Genomic DNA, 22,605 nt, shown 5'->3' with positions numbered 1-22,605 from the left:
CACCCGTGGCTCCACTTCAGTCCGAGTCTCTCAATGCCTCCCCTTCTTAACTCCTGGGTTGTGGAGCGACTGGAGGTGCAGTCTCCCTCTAGGCCGCCATCTTGGATCGCCCTGATACTTATTTTTGACAAGGCTTTAAGATTGAGTCAAAATAGCAGAATGTATATTTCCATGACTTAAAATACATATGAATTTCTAGCATTTTCACAGTTTCTATTTTTTCTCGCTTACCCATCTTCTGAAATTTACCATATTGGAAAACAAATAGATTTTGATTCATTATAACTTTCACTATTTTATAACACAACAAATTTTATTATGCTGTAATCACATTTTACTGAGTAATACAAAATTCTGTGAAAAAGAAGTTTTTGAAGTTTTCAAAACTAGTTCAACATGAATGGAAATGTTTAGTATATTACCACAGCACAACTCCAGAATGTGTTAAAATGTGGAGTGACTTGGAGTTACAAGACAGTGAGGAGGAAAACAAAAGGACTAATAAAATTTCAAATTCATTATTTTACAAGGAGGTTAACACTTTATAATTTTTTGGACAGTTCCAAGCTAATTCCATCAGATCTTAAGAGGTAAGGCAGTGAGGAAGCTATAGAAACCTGTTACATGTGTTCTTCCTGCAGAATTATGTTCACTAACCACAGATTCAGGCAAAAATTTAGAAGCTCTTCTCAGGAAGACTTCTGTGTATTGTAAAAGTGATTCTTATTTTTTGAATATAGAAGAATATATTCTATATTTTTGTTCTTCCTGTCTTTGTTTTCAACAATTTAAATTTCAAAATTATTTGCTGTGAAGACATGATATAAGTAAACACTGATTTTTAAAATGTGGCAGCATTAACCCAATGTTTTCAGCAACACTATTTAACGAGACTAATTACACTTCCCCACGTTTCTTCCTAACCTTTCCTACTGTAATTATTGAGTCTCACTTCTTTAGATCAACTTTCCCATTGTATCCACAGAACCCAAGAAAATCAGACTGCTGGAGTGAAATTCATCCTCCTGGGTTTCTCAGAATATCCAGAGCTCCAGGTGCCCCTGTTCCTGTTCTTCCTGACCATCTACACAGTCACTGTGCTGGGCAACACGGGCATGATCCTGGTCATCAGGGTCAACCCCAAACTCCACACCCCCATGTACTTTTTCCTCAGTCACTTGTCCTTCATTGATTTCTGCTACTCTACTGTGGTGACTCCCAAACTCTTAGAAAACTTGGTGATGGAAGACAGAACCATCTCCTTCCCAGGCTGCATCCTGCAGTTCTTCTTTGCATGCATATTTGTGGTGACAGAGACATTCATGTTGGCAGTGATGGCCTATGACCAATTGGTGGCTGTGTGCCATCCTCTCCTCTACACAGTTGCAATGTCCCAGAAGCTGTGTTCTTTGTTGGTGGCCACTTCATACTCTTGGAGTATAGTCTGTTCTTTAACATTCACATACTTTTTGTTGACCTTGTCTTTTTGTGGGACTAAGTTTATAAATAATTTTGTCTGTGAACATGCTGCCATTGTTGCTGTGTCCTGCTCTGACCCCTCTGTTAGCCAGAAGATCCTTTTTGTCTTTGCCACATTCAATGAAATAAGCAACCTGGTGATTTTTCTTGCTTCCTATATTTTCATTTTCATCACTGTCATGAAAATGCCTTCAACCGGGGGGCGCTACAAAGCCTTCTCCACGTGTGCTTCCCATCTGACCGCCATTACTATCTTCCATGGGACCATCCTTTTTCTCTACTGTGTCCCCACCACCAAGAATTCGTGGCTCATGGTCAAGGTTGCCTCTGTCTTTTACACAGTGGTCATCCCTACGCTTAACCCCCTGATCTACAGCCTCAGGAACAAATATGTGAAGGAGGCAGTTAGGAAGTTAATCAATACCCAATTATTTTGTCATAAAATATGACTTCAGAACCTTTTTTATCTTCAGTGTACTGGTTTCCTTTTTCTAATAAATCAGTACATGTATCTTTAAGCTTCCTTCACCTAACATTTCAGCATCTGTTTACTGTAATAAAGTAGACTTTAAATGAAATTATGGCATCTGCAGGTAAATAGATGGACCTGAAGAACATCATGCTCATTGACATAAGCCAAATGCAAAACACCAAAGGCTGAATGTTTTCTCTGATAAGCAAATGGAATACAAAATGGGGGGGATGGGTAGGGAATAATGAAAGAACTTTGGATTGTGCAGAGGGGAGTGAGGGAAGGAATGGGAGTGTGGGGATGGGAAGGACAGTGAAATGAGATGGACATTATTACCCTATATACATGCAGGATTCCACTATCAATGTGACTCTGCACTGTATTCATCCAGAAGAAGTTGTGCTCCTTTTATGTACAATGTGTCAAAATGCATTCTGCTGTCATGTATAACTAATTACAACAAATAAAAAAATAAAAATAAAAGTAAATTTTATATTTTGAATTTTATTAGAAATGAAAATTCATACCATTACTGTTACAACCAGCACGACCAAACTCTCAGGTCTGGCAAGGATCAAAGGGGGATTGGAAAATAAAGATTCACAGAAACAGATCATGAAAATGAGACTGGGATCAGGTGGAGCCTGCTCTCTGATGGAGATGCAGATATAAAAAGTTACACCAGCAATCTTTATTTTATATGTCTCATTATCAGATTAAAAACTATGCAGCCATTATTCTTTGTATTCAGGAAAGTTACAGAAATTAGGACATTTTATGTGGCTTTTCACAGTTGCAATCCACAGCTGCAAAGTACAATGTTAGGAGTTTTGTGTAGCTCTCAAGAAAGTCCATTGTTTAAAGTTACTGTAAGGCAGGCAGGAACTGGAGAAGCAGAGCTGGTGAGAGATTGTAGTTGTCTAGCATAAGAATTCCTTCCTTCCCAGGAGCTGTGTGCCTAAGATCAAGGTTAGAACTGATAGGGCTCTTGCACAGAACCTCCTGGTGCAGGGCATTGCTACAGTAGCTAGGCATGCTGTGCCCTTGCACAGAAACAGTCTCAGGAACTGGGCATGCCTCAGTCATGAGGCCATCAGTGACCCCTGATCTCAGTAACTGCTCTCCGATCCTCTGTCACTGCTCTTAACACATTACAATATTATTATACTTAAATAAAAATGTTACTGTGTTAACATATTCTTCCATGAGATTGTTCAGGAAATCTTTCAGTTCAATTTATGTCTAATCACATGTGATATTTTTAGATGATTTGAAGAATTTTACTTTACAATGAGGAAGTTTATGTCATCATTCAAAATTTGTATATGGACAGTTATTCAAAATAAAATACTCAGTATAAAAGTGAGTTGTTTTGGTACTGCAAAATTTATAGACAACAAAAACTTAAAAAAATAAATTATACAAAATTTTCCAAAGGCTAGAATATAGTGTATCTAAGTTTTATTTGCTAATTTATATATATTTTATTATGTATCTGCAAAATAAAATGATATATTTTGCAAATATATGGTCATCATTTTTAGTCTGTCACTTAATGTTCATGTGTTTCTTCAATTATTTTTGTTAAATATTTGAGGTAATTTTAAATTTGTTTGTTAGAAAACAACATAGATAAATTTCATTATTTTTCCCCAATTTTCCCCATGAAAATGCAAAGTAATATACTGATATTGATTTAACAAAGAGATGCTATTTAGGCATCAGTTATTTTCTGATGATATAGAAGCAACCATAAACTGCAGTCATATGCACTAAGTAGCTGTGTGAATGATTTAAGTATCTCTGCTGCTATCAGCTGAGCTCTTTGGGCTGCAAGAGTGAATTAATTTGACTAATTAATCTTCAGCCTCAAAGCCTACATGTCTGTCATGTTCCCTGGACTTCTTGAGTCATGACTGAATTTACTATCCATAAAACATTCATGAAGCTTCCCCCTGCCATCTGCTTCTCACCTTCTTTGCTATGTCACTGGCATCTGCTGAGCCTAATCATGTAGGCAGGAAGGGGAGATAAGGGGGGAAGAACAAAAGAGACCCTAATCTATAAAAGATGTAGGGTGATTCACTTCTTAGGATTCTAGAACATCAGCCATGGCTCCCTTCTTCCCGGGAAAAGTCTGTATTATTACTACTTTTTAAATAAAAACTGCTTTATATGTTTGTTTTGGCTTGCTTCTCTAATATTCAAAATTCAACATTTGAAGAAGCAGAACTCATCACTGGTAACTGACGTTATTAGATTTGGAGGTCCCACCAAGATCTACAACAAGGTAAGCATCTCTCCATGCTCCCCCATCTGTTTGAGGTGCATCTTTCTGTCTCTATTTCTGGAGGGCAAAAAAGGCATCTGTCGGCTACTTAAATGCAGTTAGTGCAGCCACCTTCCTTCAAGACACAGGTGAGAGGTTTCCTGGTCCAGGAAGTTCCCATTCACCTGCTCTATGCAGAGCAAGCATGTTGGACTCTGCCAAAACTGCTTCCTACTATTTCTGTCCAGGCCCGGAGCACAATTGTTGTCAGTACACAGTGTCCCTGGTCCTGAATCTACCTTGGATGCATGGAGACAGATGAAGGGTTGGAACAAGTGTGGGGTTCTCTGACCTGGGTTACTCTAGGGAAGATCCCAAAGGTTCCTTATCCAAACTCTGCTCCTGACTGCCCTAAGAGGTATCTAGGGTGATCAGTTGATGAATGGCACTGAGGGAAAGTACCAATGACCTTTGTCTCCGTATGGGCCACACAACAGTCCTCCACATCCACTCCCTTCTGGGTGCTACTCTTCCCTTGCCTGTCAGACCTTAGAAATTCAAACTGTAGGATTAAGAATGGTTAGTAAGAAAATGACCATGTTCCCTTTGTTTGCATAGTTAGCCTTCACTAGTCTATCTATAATCTCCCCATTACTGTTGTGTACTTAAATGTGCTCACTGTGTTCTCTTTAAGTTGCAAGAGGGAGGCATTTAAAATCAACCTCTTCCATGAGACCTTCCAAGAAAAGGGCTTTATATACCCAACAACCAATAGATGTCCCTCACCCTCCAGCGATTCTTTTGGTCTACAGAGCAAAAAATAGGCAAAAAATGCACACCTTTTACTTTTGTCATTTTTTTTTCATAATTAGGAGTTTATAGTGGCAGGGAGGAAAGCAGTAATGCCCTTAAGTCTAAATCCTCCAAGGGTCTCTAGCACAGGGCAAACTGGTACTCTGGCACTTTGCCAAAGATGGCCAGAAATAACTTTGACAAAGTCAGCTGGTGAGAGATGGGTCTTCTGGGTAAGAAAGCTCAAACTTAGGGATATGTCCCTAATGCTTCTAACTCAGATGGGAGCTTCTCTTTCAACAGTATTGCCAGGTTCACTACTAGCCTGTATACTGCAAAATTACAAAGGATCAAAAAAAGTGCTTTTCATATGTTAACAGTCTTGGCCAAAATAATCTCTATCATGAGAGGAGAAGTCCTTGAGGAATCACCTGCTAAGGGAGAAAAATCAAGGGGACCCCCAACTTAAGACAGATAGAAATAAATTTAGGGAAGATTTTGGAGAATCCCAACAAATTTTCATTCAAACAATGAGTAGGATGCCTGGAAAACTATTATGTAAGGCCTTCAGGAAAGTCCTACAATTTTCATGGAGAGACTCAGGAAGGCAATAAGAAAACACATTACCATGAATCCTGAATCCATAGAGCACCACCTACTTTTAAAGGATAAATTTTTCATTCAGTCTACCCCCAACAGTTAGAGGAAATTACAAAAATTGGTATATGGCCCTGATCAAACCTTAGATGATCTCCTCCAGCTTGCATCTTCCTTTTTTTTTTTTTTTTTTTTTTTGTAATAGAGATTCAGAAGTAAAGAGAAAAGAGGGAGCATAAAGATGAGAAAAAGCAATTATTAAAGATCATTCAAAACCTGAAGAGAAACTTTTAATGCCTTTTAACAACCCATGCAATTCACTCATTTTAGGTTTTTGAAAGGAAACTACTTAGTCCAAAACCTTAGAATAATCAATGAAGCAGTAATTTCCCTCCATCTGTAATTCTTAATCCATACACTCAGTTATTGGATTTCAGCTGCTGTTAGGTTGACTGTGTTAGATTTAAAAGATGGCTTTTCCTGTATACCCTAGACTCTCAATCACAATACATGTTTACCTTTAAGGAACAAGATAGTATGTCTCAACTAACCCAGACAGTGTTGCCTCAGGGAATTAGAAATGCCCTACCTTGTTCAGACAAAGTCTAGCTAAGAACTTAGCAAAATTCAGAGATAAAATATCTGTAATCATTCTCCAATATGTAAATGACATTCTTTATGTGCCACCACACAAGAGAAATACCAAGGCATTACAGAGTTCTTAAACTTCTTAGCTGATATGGATTATAAGATCTCAATGAAGAAAGCTGAATTATGCCATTAACAGGTTCAATACTTAGGATTGCAACTGTCTCAAGGAACTCACAAGCTAGGACAGGAAAATTAACCACCATAGGACAATATCCTCTGCTCCACGGCATAAGGCAACTCAGAGGCTTCCTAGGGATAACTGGATATTGCAGACATTGAATTCCTGGGTATGGGAAATTAAGCCTCTTTACAATCTCCTTAAAAATCTCTACACCAAAGAACAACTGCCCTAATGTGAGAACCAAAACATACCAAAGGTTTTTAAAATATCAAAAAGGGGACTTTGTTCAAGCTCCTTTCCTCATCTTACCTATGGAGCAAGATTTAACCTGTTTGTCACTGAGAGGAAAATAACTCCGAAAATATTCACCCAAAAATACTGAATTGGCAGCCATGGACAAACCAGCTCAATAGCCAATGACATAGCTCAATAAGGAACTTAGTATAGTAACTTTATTCTTAAAAGTAATGGAAAATAAAGTCTCATAATTTTCTTTGACATCCAAATCTGTCCTGATAGAATTTAAAAAGTACCCTAGGCATCAAGTTTCTGCTGGAACAAGTAATCTCAGCTCATTCCAGATCTCAGTCAAGGAGACCAATCTCAAACTCAAGGGGGAAAAAAAACAAAAAAAAAAAAAAAGGGAAAAAAGAAAGAGTCTTTTTCCTGAACTCCAACAAAAGTAACTTGTATGGTGCTTTACTAAAATAATTAATTAATTAAAGGTCATGCCATTTTTCTAGAATTCTTGTTTTTTCTCCCTTAAATTATATATTTTTGAGCTCCTGACAATTTTTTGATTACTTCTATTTTTTATTCAACTAGAGTTTTTTAATATCTGTTATATTGCAATGGAGATTCACCTATAAAAACTACAAGGCATTTGCTTCTGTGTTACGTGTATATCATGTTGTTTAACAGCATGTTGTCTATGTATGTGTGTCCAAATATCATGCACATAATATCAAAAGTGATATATAATGAGCGGTTATAAACTAAAATTAAAAAATGGATCCAGATGCTTTAATTCATGTGATTTTCAAAGGTTCAATAAAATTTGGTAAATAAATAAAGGTAAAATATCTTTAAAATTACTTAATGCACAAATCTTTCTAGGTGGTTAAACTCAACAAAATTTGCTCTCTATAAAATGTCTAATCCATTGTTTCCAGGGCTTTTCTTCAACAGGAAAGAGACAGCAGATACTGTTTAATACATTTGTCTGATATCTTGTTTTTTACTGTAAAATAAGTAAATTAAATTATTCAAATGTGTTTGTTAGAGACATCTGATTAATTTATAAAGTTAAAATGCTAACTAGTAAGTAAAAATCAAGTACTCTTAACTCCTTAAATTACATGGGATAATAGACTTAAATGTTGTTGGTGTTTTCATAGATTGGTAAATAAAAAGGGTTTAAAATTTCTTTGTGTCATCACTAAAAACAAGAGTTAAGTCCTAACTGGTACAATTCTATGTGCAAAGGGATCCAAATTTTCAACTGTTTTTCAAGTAGAGTACTATAAATAACATAAGGTATTTCATCTGATTAAAATGGAGTAATTTACCTAAATTCAAAAATTTCAAAAGAGTTGTTTTAGAATGTGAACAAAAAGTGCTCAACAGGAAAGACAAAAATAAAAGTAGAAGGGAGAAGAAAATATTTCTGGTTAAGAAAGTGTTTGCATGATGAAATACATGACGGTCTAAGAAAGTCTGTGTATATAAACGGCTAATTTCAACACGTTTGTGTGCAACTAAGTTGGTTATAAGAATGTGAGAGAATCAGTGAAAGCTATTTAAGATTTTTCCTAAGGTCAAATACTAATGTACTGATATAAACCAATGTTTATTTCATATGTTAAACTGACAAAAATTTCTTAAAAACACAAATTACCTCTCAACACTGTGTCTGTTATATTTTATTCTTCAAAACAATTGGTCTTAAAGAAATTAGGTTTTATACAATTACAGTTAAACAACTTTTAGAGTATTATACTATGTTATGAAGTCTAAATTTTTCTTTAAAAGCTAAACTTGGTTAATACAGAAACATCAAGATAATTGTGCTCTTACTCTTCTTTGTATTTTAATTGTGTTCATATTTTGTAGGTAAACAAGTCTTTAAGGCAGAAAATTTATCAAGCTGCTCTTCTCCAAAATAAACTTGTCTGTAATGGTAATTTTAAACTTATAAGAATAATAAACTTTATTGAGCACTTATTTATATCATTTAATGCTCAATAACAGGACCCATTATCAATAGGGTATATGTAAAATTTGTTACCTTTTACACTAGATAAAAAATTTAAATGTAAATGTATTTCTAAATGTTAGTGAGAGCCTGATTTGTTTAAAGGTTAATATTGTGAAACATGAAAGCATTTTGCCTCTTTGTCACACAAAAGGAAAATTAAAAGCTCTCTTAGTTTCTCCTTGATTTATGTTTTGGATGTAATGTCATCTTATGTTAACTAACATTCATATAGAATGAGACTACAATATATGTGAACTTTGTAAAATGATGTTTAAAGAGGAGGCAAAGATCAGCTTCAGAACTAGAACACTTTACCCAAGATTTGTGAAGAGCCTCTTACCTGAGATAAGGCCTTGCTTCCCACATTACTGCATGCTAGAATGACTCCAAAATAAGTCAGACTTCAGCTCATTTAAGGTTATATTCAAAAGTTTGGTTTTTGTTTTATAATTACTGTGATATCAAACAGGGGATATAATGTATAACTCAGTCAAACTTCAAGATAGCTATTACACATACTAAATGTTTTTACTGTTGTTACTTCCATTTTGTATTTTCATTCTAAACTCTGCTGTCTGATTATTGTTTTGCAAAAGTACTGCTTCAAGAACAAACAACCTAAATTAATTTGAGATAATAAGCTGTCATCTATAGGACAGATAAGATAATATAGATGCCAATTAAATAAAAGGGGATAAGTGACTGTAAAGTCATAAATATTGAAGTTAAAGACCAGTACTATTACTTTATGACTGGTGAGATTGACTTGCTGAATATTTAAGACCAAAAATAGAGATTGAGATTAAAATACATGGGCCAAGAAAACCAATATTTGGCTCTTGCCCTCAAAGTCAGCCTGAATCCAGGGAACAAGAGTATTTCTCTAAAGAGCTCTGCAACTCTAGGTCACACGATCTCCCAATCAGGGAGATTGATGAGACCACTAGCCAATCACTGCACATGCTGCACAGAAGGGTCATTGGATAAGGGAGACATCCATGATGCTTCCAAGGGAACTACCTCATTAAGGAGATCCTACCTAGCAAATGGCAATAAAGGAGTTAAAAAACTGCTTCCAAGTTCCCCACAAGTGACTCCTGTGGGAACTCAGCTGACTCTTAACAATCAACAGAAACAGATCAATTTGACCAGCTTGATCTTGTACACCTAACAAAACAGTTAAAACCAAAACATAGCCTTTTTTTGGACATTTTTAAAAAAGAAACAATAGTTAAATGTAACTTAAGATGTACACTTGTGTTTGACCCTAGAATAAGTAAAGACTGGAAGCTATAAATGAGTGATTCTTAAGCAGTTGTGCCTGATAACTATCAAGAGAAACTGCCAGAGTCAGAAATTTTGGGTAAGTTTAAGGCCTACAGACCTTCCTATCCTCCTACACAGGCAGGCTTAATCAATGTTTCTTGGTATAATTATCTAGCCCTAACAGAAATACAGAAATCTCTACTAAACATAGGTTATATCAATAAAAGGATATTTTACAAAAATAAGATGACATTAACTAGCTTAACTATATTTTCTGGGGACATTGATGACATTAAAAATTAAATGTGTTTACATTCCTGATAACTCTGACAATATTAATGTTCTAAAATAAAGGCCTCATCCTCCCCTGCCTTTGCTAGTTCTTGTTATAGGAAAAACTTCTCAGTTCTTCTGCCTCTTGCTGAGAGATTATTGACTCCTGTCATCTTCATGATATTCATTGACATGTTCCAGATGCTGCAACATTAATTTGTATTCATCTCAATTCAGTACTCATGTCTTTTGTTTCTCTCTCATAGAAGCACCCACCCCAGATGACTTTATAACCTGGTTTTTCCCCAACCAGACTTCTACCATGGAACCCTTGATTGACCCAGTTTCTAAAAGGGAACTCCAAACTGCTTGCCCCACGCTGCCCCCTTCCAGCTTGAAGTGGCCAGAGCAATCGTCTCCCATTTCCTTATACCAGTAGGGAGTTCCTAAAACTAGAAGGGGAAATGAAGTCAGAATTGAGGACAGGCAGTTACTGTAGAATAGAGAATCAGGACAAAAGGAGGAATAGAGGCCAAAAGAGTCTGCAAAGTTCAAGATAGCCCCTGGGAGACTGGAATGTCAGTGTCTCCAGAGCATTTTTGATCACCAAGGTTACCTGCCTAACTACTCCTCCCAAAATGTTGCAGGCAGGGAATTACTAATTAATGTCCCTGGGTCCCCACTTGAATCTCCATTTGGTCCTTCTCCCTGCTTCTCACCTTCTTTGCTATGTCACTGGCATCTGCTGGGCCTAATCTTGTAGACAGGAAGGAGAGATAATGGGGGGGGGACAAAAGAGTTCCTAATCTATGAAAGATGTAGGGTGCACTCACTTCTTGGGATTCTAGAACATCAGTCATGACCTCCTTCTCCCTCCTGGGAGAAGTCTGTATTACTACTTTTAAATAAAATCTGCTTAATATATTCTTCCCTTGGATTGCTTCTCAGATGTTATACATCAACATCTGAGGAAGCAGAACTCATCACTGACAAATGGCAGTATAACTAGAATAATTTTACTGAGCTTGAAACTTTGTTCTCAATTGCTAGGTCATGCTACAGAATTTCAGTGAAGTGTTACAGGTAAGGTTTTTTTTCATTACAGTTTTTGAATTTAGTAAAGTAGAAAACACACATGACTATAAATTTGAAATAACATTTTTTTTTATGGTCTCATGAATGTTCTGATAATATATGTGCAAAGATTAGCATGGAAAAAAGTAATATTTGGATAACTAGAGAAGTTTTTTTTGGAATAGCTGTGTAGGGAACATGTCACTAAACAAGATACAGTTTAAATCATAAGTGGAGAAATGAAGTCAATTTGGGAGATTAGAAGAAATAAATATTTTCATAGACTACAACTTTAAGCACCCCATATGAATTGACATAACTGGTTGTTGATGTATGAAAAAAATTGTGTCAAAATTCATAGGCTTCTATTCACGCACTTTAAAAGAGAGTGGATTCCAAAACTTCAATGATTGCACTCAAGGTTAGTTGGATGACAGTTTTTATTAGATAGCAACAAATTTTCTATTGAAATGCCTGCTGGCAACAGTAAGAATGAAGAATGAGGGACAGCTTGATATTTCCTCATTTTTCATTAACCGGTCTGATTTTATAAGAGCCCCAACTGAGCTTCTGAAAGAATCAGCATAAGTAAAAAGCACCAGGCAGACTTGTGGGAGCAATGTGAAGGATTATCTAAGCACTGGGAGAAGAGACATAGACACTGGATTTCAAAAAGGAATGTGAATTAGAGAACCAAAAGAAGTCAGAATATAAATGCCTAGGGCTAGTATTTCAAGATCTAAGGGTATTAATATGGTATTTGTGGTTTACCAGTAACCCATGGACAAAATTTGACATGGCAGGAAATTAACCCAACTCACTTCAAATACCTAAATACGAAGTATGTCTTTTTACAGATATGGAAATCATCGTTTCCTCACTTTCTTCCTTCTTGGTTTTGATAGATTTTTGGGGGGATAGTGAATCTAGTGTTTGTACTTAATGTTGGATAAAGAATGTTAATGTTACAGGAATACTGATCAGACACTCTGAGATATGTTCTACAGTATGAGAAAGCAAATATTGAATGGATATCAAATAAAGTTGTTTATCCAGGCAAAATAAAATTTCATAAAGTATTTTGAAAGAACTTATAAAAAGAATCCACCTTATTTATTTTGATCCCCTAAATGAGAAATTTGTTATTAAATAAAAAATTATTAAAGTCAATACTAATAAATGACATGATAAGATACATGTTAAAATGTGGAATTGAGAATGATGAGTAGTGCTTCACTTTCTTTTCAAGACAAGTTTGAAGAGCAGTCTTTTAAATGTGACTTTAATGGCTTTAAACTCACATTTGTGAGTTAAAATGGGTGGAAGAATGTCAGTATTGGAGCTTTAATTGAGTTTGTAGAAACAGAATTCTCAGCTTTTAAATGGTGCTCTGTCATGCTCAGATCTTGGTGTGCAGACACTCAGGGTGAGCACTTAGTATGCACTATGCATCCAGGAATTCTCTATCAAAGTCAACTTTGAGAATCTTCATTGAGATCATGATTTCACTAGACTTCCTTTTTTGAGCAGGAGATGAAACTACAAAATTTTTGACCAGAGTATTTTTGCTTAATAAAAGTAATCTAAGTTCCTGAATATAAAAACAAGACATTTTCACCAATATGTGTGACCAGTAGAAAACATAAAACAATGTTGATCACCATCCCTTTTTTTTATTAGATAAGAAAACTACAGTCCTGAAGAATGCAGCTACTTACTTTGAATCAAAAGTATTGGTCAAGTAGGAGTTCAAAGGGAAGCAAAGACTGACAATTGCAAATTGACTCTCTCATCATCACTGGACCACACTGAATGTCACCTAATTCTCTGCCACTCCACCATGTCAATTCCTGATGCTCTATTTTATTTCCTGATATTTTTTCTTTCAAGAAGAATCATGGTACATGAAGTCAGAAACCAGAGCTCCCTGTCCACATTCATTCTGGTGGGATTCTCAGAATTCCCACACCTCCAGGCACCCCTCTTCCTGCTGTTCGTCAGCATCTACACAGTCACTCTGGTGGGGAACTTGGGCATAATCCTAGTGAGAATGCTCAATCCCAATCTTCAAAACCCATGTACTTTTTCCTCAGCCACCTCTCATTTCTGGACATTTGCTACTCCAGTGTAATCACACCCAAGGTGTTAGAGATCTTGGTTGTGGAAGATAGAATGATCTCTTTCAATGGATGCATGACACAGTTTTTTCTTAGGCTATGCATGTGTGATTACAGAAATGTTCATGTTGGCAGTGATGGCTTATGACCGGTTTGTGACCGTGTGTAACCCCCTGCTCTACACAGTTGCTATGTCTCACAAGCTCTGTGCCTTACTGGTGGCTGGAACTTACATATGGGGTGGTCTGTGCTCCATGACACTCACCTATTCTCTGGTAGTACTGTCCTATTGTGGATCTAACATCTTAGATCACTTTGTCTATGAGTACTCTGCCATCCTCTCTTTGTCCTGCTCTGACCCCTCCTTCAGCCAGATGGTGTGTTTCATCATTTCTACATTCAATGAAGCATGTAACCTCCTGATCATCATGGCCTCCTATGTCTTCATTGTTGCCACTGTCATCAGGATGCCTTCCAAGGGTGACCTCCACAAAGCCTTTTCCACCTGTACCTCTCACCTGACGGCCATCAGCATCTTCCATGGGATCATCCTGCTTCTCTACTGTGTGCCCCATGACAAAAGCTCCTGGCTCCTGGTGAAAGTGGAAATGTATTAAGTGCACTCAATGCAGTCATGATCCCCATGCTGAATCCCCTGATCACAAAGATGTGAAAGAGACAGTCAGGAAGCTAATCCATGACAAAATGCATTCCCTTCACATAAAATTTTTATAAATGTTTTTGTATGTCTTAATCATGCACAATTTAAAAAATGTTCTTGACAGTATGTATTTCACCTCAATATTTGATTATGTTTACATCCATTCATTATTGAATATGAAATGCTCTTAAATATATAGAGCACTTTCTGAATTTGTTTCATTGCAATTATGCTGCTTTTATATATTTCTTCTGAAGATTTTCAGAAGGTAATAACCTTCTAATTTTCCCCAACAAACACTACTGATGTCAGAATGAGGAGCTAGAATTCCACGTTTAGAACCATTCCTTGTGTTACAAACCAAATTTAGCTTGTCCTTAATATTTAAGTGCTGAAAACACAAATGAAAGCTGCCTGTACCAGATTCGTACTCAAGTCTTCAGAACTCGCTGTGTTGACTCAGAAAGTTCTATAAAGCATAACTTTTTGTTTGTTTCTCCTTAATAGATTAAGCACAATGAGAGTCTTTGGTGATATTATGAGAACGATTGATTAACTTTAGCAAGTAGGTAAATATAAGCTACTATTTATATGCACCACACTTTTTCTCAGTATCAATGCAACATACTTAGAGTTCAATGAAATGCATTGTGATAATGCTGATAGGAACAAAATTTATATTTATTTCTAACAGTAACTGGATCCTTTTTTGTTGCACATGACACCATAGTTATGAAATTGTCCCTTTGATCACACATTCTTACTATAAACTCATGTCTTATGGAATTTTCATCAGTAAATTGCCATATATACCCACTCTGTTGCTTAAACAAAGGAGTCACTATTACAAGTGTTCCCTCTTCTTCCAAAAATCATGGGGTGATAGTCACTAAAAAAGTAAATGGATAGTTCACAGTTGTCTAGGAAATGTATTAAGTATCATCTGAGTTAAGAGTCTGTGTATCCTTGTCTCTGCACCCTAAGCATATAGAATATGCAATCTTAAGTATACCTTGCAGTTTCCACTAATCTTGAAATCATGCAGTTGAAACACCAGAAAAAAATTATAAGTGTAATAAATTAAGAAGATTTCACCTGTGATTTAAGAGAAGAAAAACTGAGGGTTGATTTTGAGGTAACATTTGGTTTTATAGCCAATAACTCATAAATATATTTGTAGAAACACTAATAATAGAGTGCTCAAATTATTTCAATAATGTATAAAACAAAACATATGTTTATTCGAGGAATGTTAGGTTAGTATATCATTTAAAATTATCAATGATCTATTACATTGACATAATAAGGGGAAATCACAGGTTTATTTCAATAAACACAGTAAATATATTTCATCAATTTGTACAGGTAAACAGAACAGATAATGTATACATGTATACCTACATAATCTCTTCTATCAGATTCTGTCTATATGAGGAATTAAATTTAAAAGATCTGTTCATGTCATCATTACATTTGACAAGTCCTGAGATCTGCAGCAGCAGGAAGTCATGAGGGCTGATGCTGAAGCTCCAGTCTTTATTGGAAGGTGTGAGACCAGCAGAGCCATGGGTGTGGATCCAAGGCAAATGTGAAGATCCAACACCGAGAGAAGCCAATGTCTACAGTTGAATCTGTAAAGCAGAAAATTCTAGTGTCCTTGTTCTAAGGCATAAGTCAGAGGAGATCTGATTACTTTAAAAAACAGTAGTTTTTTTTTTGTTTGTTTGTTTGTTTTATATTTTGGTAATTAAGTCATTTAAAAATCTACTTTATTCAGGTTGCTGATTTAAGTGTTAATCACATTTAGAAATATCTTCACAGAAATCAGACAGAATCATGTTTAACCCATATGTGGGCAACCCATGGCCTAATCAATTGATAAGCAAAATTAACCTTCACCTATTAATGGAAGAATAAAATAAAATAAAAACTTCAACAAAATCGGGAATAGAATAAAAATAAATGAACTATTACCATACAGTACAAAAGAAATAAAAATGGTAATCATGATGAAGATAAAGACAATAATAATGTTGGTGAGATGTTCATAATTTGTTGGAATTGAACAGAATATGATTTATTTTGTAGGAATAAATATGATTATAATGGTTATTTCTTCTAATCTATGAATATAGTATAAGTTTGTATGGTCTACATTAAATCCTCTTAAAATATTTTTGAAAATCATGTTTAGAGTGACTTGACTCATCTTGAATAATTGGTATATTTGATAATATTATGAACAGTATTTTGTTAAATATATCATTTAACTGGCTCTTATGTAAGTATGCATATTTTTGTTTATTTTGAATTTAAGTGCATTGCAAAATTTTTGTCAATTTTTTTCTGTATTCCCTTTTATTTCAATATTATTGTACATTTTTGTCTGTAAACTGTCATATTTGAGAAAAATAACAGGCATTATTATACTTTTCTCTCATCTTATCTATATATTACGTGTACAAGTATTCAAAACTATACAGTTTCTACTTCAATGACTGGCAAAATAAAAACTGAGAATATTATCTTGTTAGAGTGAAAAATACAAGTTTTATTGCTTATTTTTGGTTATATGTGGAGGCAGAATCCATTTTCTTATAATTGTAAAAGCACGGAATATATCTTATTCTAGTTAGAGTTTCATTCCTATGGATGTACATACTGGTGGGATTCCCTGTGTTGTTTTCATATGTGTACTTGGGAAAACTATTTCGGATTCATTCCACTGTCTTTCCTTTGTTTACTCCCTCTCCCTTTCCTCCATTCCCCATTGTCTATTCTACTACACTTCTATTCTTCCCCTCATTCCACTCCTCACCCTTCCTTATTGTGGGTTAGCTTCTTACTATCAGAGAAAATATTCTACCTTTGGATTTTGGGGACTGGCTTACTTTCCTTAGAATGATGGTATCCAGATCTAACCATTTTCTGGCAAATGTCATAAAGTTATTCTTCTTCATGGATGAGTAAGACTCCATTGTGTATATATGCCACATTGTGTATATATGCCTCTTCTTTTTCTAGATGAATTTCATGAGTGTTTTTTCCACTTCAGTAAAGAACATCATGAATTTTGATGGAAATTTCATGGAATATGTAAAGTGCTTTTGGTAGAATGGCCATTTTGACAATATTAGTTCTGCCTATCCAAGAATATGGGAGGTATTCCCATCTTCTAATGTCTTCTTCAATTTAGGATACAATACTACACCCATAATGTAGTTGAATATAAAAGAACATATAGTACAATATAGAGTAGATGTCTGCTTAAATACATCTACACACATGCAAACAAATGCAGAGAAGACTAAAAATGCTTGCAGTATATAGTTATATTAGGGTTATTGCAATGTTCTTACGTTAATGTTTTTGTGATTTTGTGTAACCTCCATATAGTAATCAGGTATTTTTAAGGCAGGTCAATCAATGTAGTACTGATTTAGAAGAAATTATATTCCAAGTAACAGATGACATATATTTTCTAATTGTGTTTTTAGATTTTCCCAACAGTCAGGATTCTCCAGGGTCTGTGTCCCCTGAGTTAAGCAGCTAGATGTGAACAAAGTACATGGTCATAAAATATATGTTCAAGATCTGTCACTTCTTTGAAGCACCACTGTGCTCCCACCAAGAACTTGCAACACTTGAAAACTTGTGTTAGTTCCCTCCTTTATTGAATTGTATTCTGAAATAGTCACTGTCTTTAAAGGGATGTGAAAATGTATAAGAACATTTTACTCACGAGGGAGAATGTGCATGCAGCTTGTTCCTAATAGCAAGGAAGCCAGCAATTAAAAATGTGTATCAGGAGAATATGTCTTTAGTGGGAGTTTTAATCTTGGGCATCTTGTCTTTTTCTATGAGGTGCGCTGAAATCCAGAGATTGCTCTGAGAGGAAAAACAACAAAATCAACAACAAAAACCTATGGGAGTCAGCGAGAGTAATGTCCACTTAGGTCAGCAAATGGTGCATATTCAAGTTGCTAACCTCTATTTTCATGATTCCTAAGATAATTTCACTGAGTTTGAAACATTGTTCTCAATTGCTAGGTCATACTAGAGAATTTAAATGAAGTTTTAAAGGTAAGTGTTTTTCTCATTACAATTTTTGAATTTAGTAAATAGGGAACACATATAACTACAGATTTGAAGTAGCAAATCTTTTATGGTCTCATGAATGTTCTGATAATATATGTGCAAAGTAATATTTGGATAATGAGAGAAGTTTTCTTGGAAGAGCCAAATAGGAAACATCTCACTAAACAAGATCCAGTTTAAATCATGAGTGGAGAAATGAAGTCAATTCAGATTAGAAGAAATAAATATTTCATAGAATACAATTTTAAACACCCCATATAAATTGACAAAATTGTTGGTTGTTGATGTATGAAGGAAATTGTGTCAAAATCCATAACTTCTACTCATGCACTTTGGAAGAAAGTAGAGTTAAAATTCAATGATTGTGTAGAAGGAATTGAGAGGGAGGAGGTACAAAAAATGGTGGAATGAGACAGACATCATTACCCTATGTACATGTATAATTATAAGAATGGTATGAATATACATCGTGTACAAACATAGAAAGGAAATGATGTACCCCGTTTGTGTACAATGGATCAAAATGCAGTCTGTATAAAATTAAAAGCTAAATAAAAAAAAAAATCAATGATTGTATTCAAGGGTTAGTGGGTAGTTTTTATTAGATAGAAAAGTATGTTCTATCAAAATGCCTGCTGGCAACAGTAGGAGTGTAGAATGAGGGACAGATTGATATTTCCTCATTTTTTATTAGGCCTGCCTCATTTTACAAGAACCCCACCTGAGCTTCTGTAAAAATCAGCAAAAGCAAAAAGCACCAGGCAGAGGTGAGGGAGCATCGTGAAGATTACCTCAGCACTGGGGGAAGAGGCCATGGGGCCTGGAATTCAAAAGGGAATGTGAATGGACATCTAGAAGGTGTTCACATGTGTATTTCAGTTTTATTTTGTGATGCCCTAAACAGGAGCATGAGTGAGGCGATTCCAGCAGTCCTGCAGGTACCTAAGTTAATGACTTCTAAGGAACTCCATGACTTTCACAGGGTCATCACACAATGTTATTCTAGCAATGAATGTGTTGTGTACATTTTAATATACCTGTCTATTTGTAAACAAATCATTACACACTACAGACCTCCTCAAATTGATAGTGAGGTGGCCAGGGAAGGGATATCTTTATGTGCTCCTAAACCCTTCCATGTTCCCATGCCTCCCTATGGTAGCATACTAAAATCATAGTGTTGACCCACTGTGGACAATATAGTTGGGATGTAAGAAAAGTCATAAATTGCTTATGGTATTTGCAGGCAAATGGATGAAATTGGAGAATATCATGCTAAGTGAGATAAGCCAATCTCAAAAATCCAAAAGACGAATGATCTCACTGATAAGCGAATGATGACACATAATGGGGGGTGGGAGGGGGGCAAGAATGGAGGAAGGAGGGACTGTATAGAGGGAAAAGAGGGGTGGGAGGAGTGGGGGGGAAGGAAAAATAACAGAATGAATCAAACATCATTACCTTATATAAATGTATGTTAATGCAAATGGTATGCTGTTACTCCATGTACAAACAGAAACAGCATGTATCACATTTGCTTACAATAAAAATAAATTAAACAAAAACATTGACAACAAAAAGTGGTGGGCTTAGTAAAGCAGATTGCTAAAAAAAATTTAAAAAATAATTGCTTAAGTAATTAATTGCTCAAATCATAATGGACTGTAGAAAACTGGAATGGTCTCTAAAAGAAAAGGAAAAAAAGTATGAGGGCTGAAAAGACTTTTATTATTCCATTTCTGATAATACAGCAGCCAATTATCTCAAAGGAAATAATAATGTGGTGGCTTAAGAAACATCTCTAACAATTAGAGAAATGCAAATCAGAATTACTGTAAGATTTCATCTTATTCCAGTCAGAATGGCAATTATAAAGAATGCAAGTAATAATAAATGTTGGCAAGGATGTGGGGGAAAGGTTACACTTATACATTGCTTGTGGGACTGGAAATTGGTGCAGCCATTATGGAAAGCAGTATGGACATACCTCAGAAAACTTGGAATGGAACCAAAATTTGACCCAGATATCCCACTCCTCAGTTTATACCAAAAGGACTTAAAATCAGTCATATCAATGTTTATAGCAGATCAATTCACAATAGCTAAACTATAGAACCAACCTAGGTGCCCTTCAACAGAGAATGGATAAAGAAATTGTGGTATATATATATATATATAATGGAATATTACTCAGTATTAAAGAAGAATGAAATCATGGCATCTGCAGGTAAATGGAGCTGGAGAATATTACAGTAAGCAAAATAAGTCAATCCCCCGACCCCCTCCTACAAAAAAGCCTGAATATTTTCTCTGATATGTGGATGCTAATTCTCAATGGGGAAGCCTAGGACAAAATAGAAGTACTTTGCATTAGGCAGAGGGGAGTGAAGGGAGTGAAGGATAGTAGATTGAATTGAACATTATTACCCTAAGTATATATTTGATTACATGAGCAGTGTGATTCTACATCATGTAAAACCAGAAGAATGAGAAGTTATACTCCATTTATGTATGCTGTGTCAAAATGCATTCTATTGTCATGTATAACTAATTAGAAAAAATTAAAAAAATAAACTAACTTTAGAGAAAAAAATAAGATTGGTAGAAAGGGAAATAACAGTCCAGGTTTCTAAGCAGATACAGATTTTTGATTTTGCATCTAAATAAGATTCCTTTAGAAGTCTTATTGAGCAAGTTGGTTCCTAAGCTGACCAAGTGGAGAGTTGGTCCTACACTTTCTTCTAGTAGGCTCCGAGTCTCTGGTATAATGCCTAGGTCTTTGATCCACTTTGAGTTGAGTTTTAAGTTATTTATTATTTCTTCTTATTTGCATATTAAAAGTTTTTACTATTTCCAAGGACTTTCATGGTATGATACTATGAATAATACAGTCATTTCTATAATATTCTGACATTAGTACATGTCTCCTTGTTTATCATAAAATAATATTTTAATGTGAAGTCTTCCATGCATCAGACACATTTATAGACAATTTTTTAACATAACAATGTTGAACACTACCACTGCTTTATTCTAGATAAGAAAACTACAGTCCTGAGGAATACAGCTGCTTGCTCTGAATCAACAGTCAGTAAGTTATCAAGTAAGATTCCCACAGGAAGCAGAAGACTCATCACAGTCAACTGATCACTCTCATCCTTATTGGGCTACACTGAGCATCACCTCACTGTCAGTCCACCATGTCAAATTCTGCTTCTCCATTTTATTTTCATTCCTTATATATTTTTTCTTTCAAGAAGAATTATGGTACATGAAGTCAGAAACCAGAGCTCTGTGTCCACATTCATCCTATCAGGGTTCTCAGAATTCCCACACCTCCAGGCACCCCTCTTCCTGCTGTTCCTCACTATCTACACAGTCACTCTTGTGGGGAACTTGGGCATAATTGTGATCATAAGGATCAATCCTAAGCTTCAAACACCCATGTACTTTTTCCTCAGCCACCTCTCATTTCTGGACATTTGCTACTCCAGTGTATTTACGCCCAAGCTGTTAGAGATCTTGGTTGTGGAAGACAGAACGATCTCTTTCAATGGATGCATGACACAGTTTTTCTTTATTTGTATGTTTGTGATTACAGAAATGTTCATGTTGGCAGTGATGGCGTATGACTGGTTTGTGGCCATGTGTAACCCCCTGCTCTACACAGTTGCTATGTCTCACAAGCTCTGTGCCCTCCTGGTAGTTGGAACTTATGTGTGGGGTGTCTTCTGCTCAGTGACACTCACCTATTCTCTGGTAAACAGTCCTATTGTGAACTGAACATCATAAATCACTTTGGCTGTGACTACTCTTCCATCCTCTCTTTGTCCTGCTCTGACCCCTCCTTCAGCCAGATGGTGTGTTTCAACATTTCTACATTCAATGAAGCATGTAGCCTCCTGATCATCATGGCCTCCTACATGTTCATTGTTGCCACTGTCATCAGGATGCCTTCCAAGGGTGGCCTCCACAAAGCCTTCTCCACCTGTACCTCTCATCTGACTGCCATCAGCATCTTCCATGGGATTATCCTCCTTCTTTACTGCATTCCCCAATCCAAAAACTCCTGGCTCCTGGTTAAAGTGGAAACTGTCCTTTTCACTGTCATGATTCCCATGCTGAATCCCCTGATCTATAGCCTCAGGAACAAAGATGTGAAAGAGACAGTCAAGAGGCTAATCCACACCAAACTGCATTCTCTCCACATAAAATTCAGATAAATATATATTTTTGTATATCTTAACCATGAACAATTTAAAAAAAAATGTGTTTCATGGTACTTAAGTTTCAACTGAATATATGGTTATGATACATTCATCCATTAAAATGTTCCTAAATGTTCAGAGTACTTTCTAATTTTCTTGTTTCATTACAAATATGCTTCTTTTGTATATTTCTTCTGAAGAATTTCAGAAGATTATATGGTTCTAAACTTCCTCACTGGACACTACAGAATTCAGAATGAGGAAATCTGT

The 22,605-nt window shown here is 35.7% G+C and overlaps 1 protein-coding gene and 2 pseudogenes across 1 annotated transcript; all 3 read left to right on the top strand.

Moving 5' to 3' along the window:
* The first annotated feature begins 449 nt into the window (after positions 1-449).
* On the top strand, positions 450-1,928 carry LOC124959357 (olfactory receptor 5D13-like). Its single transcript, XM_047517866.1, has 2 exons — positions 450-477; positions 961-1,928. Exons 1-2 carry the CDS (start codon positions 450-452, stop codon positions 1,926-1,928), a joined length of 996 nt encoding a protein of 331 aa, XP_047373822.1.
* An 11,399-nt stretch (positions 1,929-13,327) lies between these two features.
* On the top strand, positions 13,328-13,985 carry LOC124959356 (olfactory receptor 5D18-like; annotated as a pseudogene).
* Positions 13,986-21,391: 7,406 nt separating this feature from the next.
* Positions 21,392-22,350, top strand: LOC124959354 (olfactory receptor 5D18-like; annotated as a pseudogene).
* The last annotated feature ends 255 nt before the right edge of the window (positions 22,351-22,605 follow it).

This window comes from Sciurus carolinensis, chromosome 11 (assembly GCF_902686445.1).
Source record: "Sciurus carolinensis chromosome 11, mSciCar1.2, whole genome shotgun sequence".
Taxonomy (NCBI): domain Eukaryota; kingdom Metazoa; phylum Chordata; class Mammalia; order Rodentia; family Sciuridae; genus Sciurus; species Sciurus carolinensis.
Note: the sequence above shows the minus strand (reverse complement) of the source record. Positions and strands in the feature narration are given on the sequence as shown.